The 7,730-nt window shown below is 37.7% G+C and overlaps 1 protein-coding gene across 1 annotated transcript; it reads left to right on the top strand.

Moving 5' to 3' along the window:
- Window positions 1-2,488: 2,488 nt before the first annotated feature.
- Window positions 2,489-7,380, top strand: LOC139147789 (bombyxin B-2-like). The gene is made up of 3 exons (XM_070718993.1): window positions 2,489-2,574; window positions 3,824-4,005; window positions 6,597-7,380. The coding sequence occupies exons 2-3, from the start codon at window positions 3,846-3,848 to the stop codon at window positions 6,794-6,796; spliced, it is 360 nt and encodes a 119-aa protein (XP_070575094.1). The 5' UTR covers window positions 2,489-2,574; window positions 3,824-3,845; the 3' UTR covers window positions 6,797-7,380.
- The last annotated feature ends 350 nt before the right edge of the window (window positions 7,381-7,730 follow it).

The following is a 7,730-nucleotide window of genomic DNA, read 5'->3' as shown; positions in this document are numbered from 1 at the left end:
TAAATGAAATATAGGTATTCTGAATGTGGTCGACATGTTGTGACGTTTACTGCCTGCAGACTAAACTGTCTTTAATTAGATAGCTCGTACAATGACGTCATCAGAACAGTGTGCCCGTCTCCTGGGTTGAAATTGGATTATTGGACGTGTGTCTCCTCGTCTATGGAATGCATTCCAGTTGGAAAACGGCCAAGTAAAAACCTGGGAATAATCTTGGACGTGTCCGATTTTCCAGACTTTTACTGGTATTCAAAACGATCAGACTGGAAACTTTCAAGTTATGTCAATACCCGTGAATCGAGGTCGAAACAAGAAACCAGATACAACAATAAATTTCACTAGGAATAACGAAGGGGCCTGCTGTCCTATATAAGTAAACTTTCATATGTTTAAAATAAACTGGCCGTTTACAGGATGTTTTGAGTTTTCAAAAATACTTTTTTTCACGACATTATATTTTACTGCACTCCTCTTTTGAAATACGTACTTCTTTCTCAATATTGGGTTCTCTTGGGATGTAAAAGTGAATGGCAAACAGTGGGATCTAGGGAGCAGTGAATAATTGAAAGACACTGATAACAAGCTAAACGGACAGCGTTCTGTGGGGTGGGGATGGGGGTTTGGGTAGGGGAGGGAAGGGGTCAGCTATTTCGATTATAGTGCGCAGATTCGCAATGACTGCATGCCATGAACACGCCACAGAAAGCGTGATATTGCCGTGATACTCAATAGTCGTTCATATTTTACTTTGAGAGTGTTATATTGTTAAGAAGGCTGTCAACATTTTAAACTTGAAACAACCGTTGAGCATGCATATATATAAATATATATATATATATATATATATATATATATATATATATATATCATGTCAACATTTTTACCTTGAAACAATCTATTAGCATATATATATATATATATATATATATATATATATATATATATATGCTAATGGGCTAATATATAACATATAGTATAATATGCTAATTGGCTAATATATATAATATATATATTAGCCCATTAGCATATATTAGATAGACAGATAGATAGATAGATAGATAGATAGATAGATAGATAGATAGATAGATAGATAGATAGATAGATAGATAGATAGATAGATAGATAGATAGATAGATAGATAGATAGATATGGGGAATTTAAATCATAGCTTCATCGTGGGATTTTCGCCCTTTAAAACTTTGTTGTATGCTGTGGTTTAGGGGAGTGGAGTTGAGGTCAAACGCAATGACTTTCGTTTCTCACACGCTCGTTTTAGTTATACATAGTCCCTAAGGTAACTTCAGATACATACGCATATTTTACAACAGACACTGCGCTAGTTTTCGAGTCTTCTTCTATTGATCATTGAATCAATTCCACCAACCGGCGACTGTATATTTTTAATCCTTTGAGTGTTTTTCCCACCGAAATTTTAGTGCAACATTTTACCAATTCTCATGAATTTTTCTGTAATTTTGTTGATAATTTTGGACCAAGTGGACATCACTTTTCATTGGCTACAGTTTTTCATCAAAATTTTGGCAAAAATCTAAAAAAAAACTGACAGGAGTATATTTATAATAGGGGAAAAATCGACTTTGGCGCTCAAAGGGTTGAGGTAGAATGCGCCTCGGGGACAGATGTTCTGGCTCTGATCAAAATTTTACAATTCTTTTCGGATCAAGAACTCTTCGGGCCTCATTTGAAAGCTTATGGGGAAGGTTAAAATGTTCACCGTCTTAGTTTTTCGAAATTCGAAAATTTAATTTTTTCTCCAATACAGTTGACACAGGGATGACGGCCATTTTGAATTTCAAATCTCGGTAAATATTAGGTAATTTCTTCCTCTAATACCAAGCTTTGACCCCTTATTTTTGTTCTTGATTTGGTCAGAGAATCGCTGAAAGTTTCATCGAGGAAAGTATAAGCAAAAGTTTAAGTAAAGCACAGTCGAGGCGCATATTTCCTTAAGGGTGATCACGTGATGCAGGCTTACTCATTTCAATGATTACGCTGAGACATCTTATTTACATAACCCGGCAATTTCCTCACCTAAGCACCTTAAACAGTCATTTTTATAGTTGAAGTGACCATTTTCGGTTGTCCACCAAGACTGTGCTTCAAATACAGGATTTTTTTTCTTCATTTGCAAGAGAGATAACTTCCCGTCTGGGTAAACCAAGAAGCGACGCCTTAGTTACCACAAACTTATATTTGGCATTCTCTCAGGTAAACACGGTAACCCTAGCCTGTAAAAGATCCGACCTCCGCTATTTTTAAAATCGAGAAAAAAAATTAAGGCTGAAATGTTAGTAGTCAAACAGTAAGCGTGAAATAGTCTTCACCAGCGGCAGGCTTTGAGAACGTCGGCTCACTTGTGTGGTATTTCGCCTGATAGCCAGACCTACTTTACGCACAGGCTACTTCAGCTATTTTTGTTGAAGCCCAGGGTATTTATAAAACGGGCCACTCCTAGAACGTGAACACTGTGTGTGTGTCCTTTGCCACTACTTGCGGTGTATGGCTGTCTGGAGTTCCGAACAGTTTATCCAATGATACAGTGCAACTCCTAAGGTAAGCAGAGACTGAGAATACAGTCAAACCTGTGTATTGTGGTCACACCAGGGACCGAGAAAAAGTGACCACTGTATGGAGGTAGCCATCTGTAGAGGGTGGGTGTGGAATTACTTTCAGTGTAGGTGGTGTGAGGTGAATTTAGGAAAACATAAAAGTACTAAAATAAAATACAGTATCATAAAGCAGTTTTAAATCATGATACGTGTTTCTGTATTCTGAATCAATTGTAATGCAGAGATAAAAAATTGGCAAAATTGACTCATTTCTTGCTCTTAGTCTAAGAATGTTTTTGACAGAGGCCAGATATGCTGACCATTACACACAGGTTTTTGTACCAAATTGGAGCAATTAAATGTGACCACTGACCATATCAAGAAGTGGCTGTTCTGTAGAGGGCCTTTAAGAAGTAAACTGTTACGGAAGGCCACCACGAGGTGACCACTTTTGAGACAACTTAAGCTTCGCTGTGTATGCTTTCAATCCATTTGCGCCCGACAAAAGCCGATATTCATGCAAGATTTTCAAATAATATCATGACTAAACCGATTTGTGGAAGACCTAAATGAAACAATATTTTATGAATGTACACTTTTTGTGATTCGTACAGTAATCATATGAATTGCGTACATAGTCATAATCAAGGGAAGCGCATATTTGTCCAGTAAGATTTATATCGGCAATTGTAACAATTGACATATTTGATGTAAGCATTATATGAATATACAAATTATTTTATTGTATACTGCTAATGGTAGTATTGTTATTTTTGATGGATGGGGCATTAAAATTCATGTATACGTGTATACATAGATACATGTATAGATAGATAGATAGATAGATAGATAGATAGATAGATAGATAGATAGATAGACACATACATACGTACGTACATACATACATACATACATACATACATACATACATACATACATACATACATACATACATACATACATACATACATACATACATACATACATACATACATACATACATACATACATACATACATACATACATACATACATACATACATACATACAACCTTGACTGACCCAGCTTTACGAAAACAAAGTGTAGAAGGAGTGATTAACCCTGTACGCTTGGGATAAAATTCAAAGAATGCCGGGGAATCGGTGGCATTGTTGTTGCTACTGCGGGAAGGTCAAAATCGCTTCTACGACTATACCTTTAAGTAACTTTTTTTTTCTGTTTTTTTTTTTTTTTTTTTTTTTTTTTGCTACAGTAGACACCAGCACCTGTCGACGATGAATTCCTTGGCAAGCTTCCTCGTCTTGACGACCATTGCACTATTGTGCGTGTCATCATGTCGGGCATTCTTGTTCAATCATCGGAGTTGTGGCACCAGATTAGCTGAAACGCTTAGTCAAATATGCCGTGGTTGTTACGCCCATGACGACCGCCCAGGTACGGTACCTTTCTTCCCTCCCGTTTAAGGTAGTATGAACCTCGAAAGTGAAAGACTTAAACTTTTGCTCTAACTTTCCTCAAGGAATCTTTCGATCATTATCTTTCAAAATTAAGAATAAAAATAGGGGGTCACCATGCAAATTTTGGTACTAGAGAAACAAATATCTCAAGATTTACCGTAATTAGAAATTCAAAATGGCCGCCATCCCTGTGTTAAAAATAAAAATTTTCGAATTTCGAAAAAGTAAGCCAGTGAAAAGTTTTCTTACACCAAGAGCTTTAAAATGAACCCCCACATGTGGTATATCAGAAGTGAATTGTAAAAGTTTGAGAGTCCGAATGTCTATCCCCGAGGTGCATTCTACCTTAAGATTTGAACATGCCAAGCTCTATTCAGTTCACTTTTATAGTAAGGTAGTATGCGCCTCGAAAGTGCAAGACGCAGACTTTTGCTCAAACTTTCCTCAAGGAATCTTCCAACCCCACTCTATCAAAATCAAGAATAGAAATTGGGGGCCGCCATGCACATTTTTGTTACGAGAGAAACAAGTTACCCAAGATTTACCGATATTTGATATTCAAAATGGCCGCCATCCCTGTGTTAACTATATGGAGAAAAAAATTCTATTTTGAAAAAAAACCCACACAATTCTCACACTAATGATTTCAAAATCAGCCCCTGCAAGTTGTGGATCAGAAAAGAATGGGAAAAGTTTGAGAGTCCGAATATCTGTCCCCGAGGCGCAATTTACCTTAAGTATTCTGTGATGTTTGCAGAATACAGTTAGTTCAACCCGCTAAGTCATGCCGAAATTACATAAAATGCACCACGAGTCAATACCTCTCCAATGTGTGTACTTTTAAATACATCGTTGAGAAGTGAATTTTCAGTCCGGACTTAAGTTTATTACATTTTATCAAGATTGATAATTCTTAGTGTACGCAATTTGTAGTGATGGCAAGGCTAATTGTGTGTATCTTGATATGCCCAGGAGAAAGAATGATATATATTCTTTTTCTATATCAAGATAATGAAAAGTCACAACTGTCGTCCATTTAGTTTTGGGGGTCAAAGTTCGGCTTGAGGATTATGTCAGACTTAGTCTGAAAGCTGACTTTTTTGAACGTGCGAAACGCTCTTTGAATGTGTCTGTGGATCTGTGTTTGGTTTGGAGCGTATACTCTAAAATTCACTGAAAATACTGTATTCGAATTCAAACAGTCTTGCGCCTCAAAAGCGTATGCTCTCTTGTCGGATGCATTCCCTTTTGTACGGCAGTTTGGTTTTCAGTAAAGGAAAGCGTGCAGTCCCATGAACCTATAGTTAAAGGAAATAGGCGGGCAGCGAGATGTATAGTACTTGAAAATGCCGGGATACAAGCAGGCTAGGCTCAAGACCTCATCTTTGTCTGGCTCGAGAATATCTCCCCAAATGAAAATGAAATACAAGCACCGTGAGATGTCTACCCTTGCACTTTGAATAGATTCCACTTTATCCGCAAAGCAAGCCGGTCGTTCAGCTCTGTGTCTGGCAAATTGCCAGGAAACCCGAGACACCCGTTGGCTAGCCAGTCAACATACGTGCAACAGGACGTCGGCTCACATCAGAAATTGGAATGTCGCTTTTTCTAGAATGTTTAAGTGTTCTTAGGAAAGTTTTGAAGGGATCTGTGGAGAGGAATATTCCGAAACGCACTTTCCATTCTCGAGATCTTGGCCAATTTGTGGAACCATATATAGCCAAGCGCATATTTTATCTACCAGCCTAAAATCATCCCGTTCCGATCAATATAAAATAACCTCCAATAGCGAGGACTTCCAGTTTGTATGTTAGTAACAAAAAACCTTGCTATAGATTGGGGAAAAATAAATGCATATTTAATTATGTGATGTAAGCGTTTCCTAGGATTTGAACGCAACAATGTTTGTATAGCAGCTATTTGCCGTTGCCACATCAATTAACAATTTTGATATAAATAGAGCACGCAATTTTTTTCAATTTGTACCGTTCTTTGAAAACGTTTTCCTAATCTACTCCCCAAATTATGTCATATTGCTCGCTTGTCGACATAGCTTCCACGTATGTTACATGTGACGGTATTGCTAACAACTGAAATTTTCTCCAGACTAGATTTCTTCCGTCTGTAATTAATTAACCCCCATTCACACTTCCGCGGTTTCCTCCCGTAATCTGCCAGAGCTTGATTTTTGCGTAGGTCAGCGGAGCGGAAATTATTGCTCTGGCTCGCGAGAATGGAATATTGTTTATATTTGAATTCTAGTCCGGACCAGAAGTCAGTTTTCAACAATAACAATGCACTTTACAAACATAGGGGCTGAGTTGACAAGCTGGATACTGTGTATATCAACATTCTTTGGGGAGAAGAACAAGGAATTGTGGTTTCACATTCAAAATAAAACTGGTGAAATTATCATCAAAAGTTAGCAGCACTAGGGATTTAATGCTTGACTGATGATGGTTGTTCAATTAATTCGAACATAAACTTTGGTTGCACTGTGATACCTTGTAGTCGTAAATGGTGACTCGATCTCTATCGCTGATACATTTCACTGTATACGTCTCGCAGGTATTAGCAGACGGGAAGCGTCGTCCTTCCTGACGACTCTGCGCCCTCAACGGGCAGTTGCCAGAGGCAGTGAGGAACGTCCGAACATCGTCGAGGAGTGCTGTCGTAGATATTGCACCCTTTCAAGGAGAATACAGTACTGTTGCTATGAAGTACAGCTGGAATACCAAATCTATTACGAAAGCAGGAACGAAGAGTAAAAAGGCCTTCTCAAGTTTGACTCCTCTCGACCAATCCTGTCCTGTGCAGGTGGAACTGTGAAAGATTTTCTGTGAAAAATTTCTCTCTGAACTTTGATCGTGGACTAGAACTTGTCATAATGATGACTTCGGGACTCGGAAATAGCCATGACAGTCATTGAGACATTATTCAAGAGAACGAGGATATAATGTAATATATAAAAAGCGTATTCAGATTTTCTTACTCAATATTTACATTTTATTTTGTGGAGCCTGAGAGAAAGTAATCAATACTACCCAAATTTGAAACTGACGTCTTTATGAGAGCACGCTTACGTCACTATGACAGATGGGGTCACTCCCCTGGAAAAGGTAAACAGGTTTGTTTTTGATGATTATCATCAATTTTGTTTGTTTTTTTATTTATTTGTTTATTTATCGTTTTTGACTGTCAAATACCCCGTATTTGATTCCACCTAGTACATTTACCTGCCTTTGTAAGAAAATGCATTTATGACGACACGAATGTGTCTGAGACAATTTTTTATTGTACCGATCATCTATTCATAAAACAAAACTGAAATAAAGGGGAAGTAATGAATACTAATATTGCTAAGAAGACGCCTTGATTTACATTATCTGTGACAAAATTAGAAGGCAAATCGCTCGCGTCAAATATTGTTCAAGTTCTAGACGCTCAGAGATAATCGATTTCAAAATTATGAAAATATTTGCGCGTGAATAAAGTTCAACGAACAAGTTTGATTCACGCTTCTGCTGGCTTGGTTAAGACGTGCCTTGAAAGTTGAAAGCCTCGAAAGGTTAGTAAGTAATTTGCTCTGAGAAACATCATGCGATTGTTTTGAGTTCGTTTTCTAAGAGATAAGCGAATTTTGTAGGTTTTGTGACACTTTCCCACTGCAGTGACAATGTGGTGACTCATTGCCACTGAAGC

Source organism: Ptychodera flava, chromosome 2 (genome assembly GCF_041260155.1).
Source record: "Ptychodera flava strain L36383 chromosome 2, AS_Pfla_20210202, whole genome shotgun sequence".
In the NCBI taxonomy this organism is placed as follows: Eukaryota; Metazoa; Hemichordata; class Enteropneusta; family Ptychoderidae; genus Ptychodera; species Ptychodera flava.
This window is presented reverse-complemented; position numbering and strand designations above follow the sequence as displayed.

Bases quoted from the DNA above. Each gene is read 5' to 3' on its own strand.
- LOC139147789 (XM_070718993.1), top strand. From the start codon at position 3,846: ATGAATTCCTTGGCAAGCTTCCTCGTCTTGACGACCATTGCACTATTG. The intron at 4,006-6,596 runs GTACGGTACCTT...TACGTCTCGCAG, and splicing joins CGCCCATGACGACCGCCCAG to GTATTAGCAGACGGGAAGCG.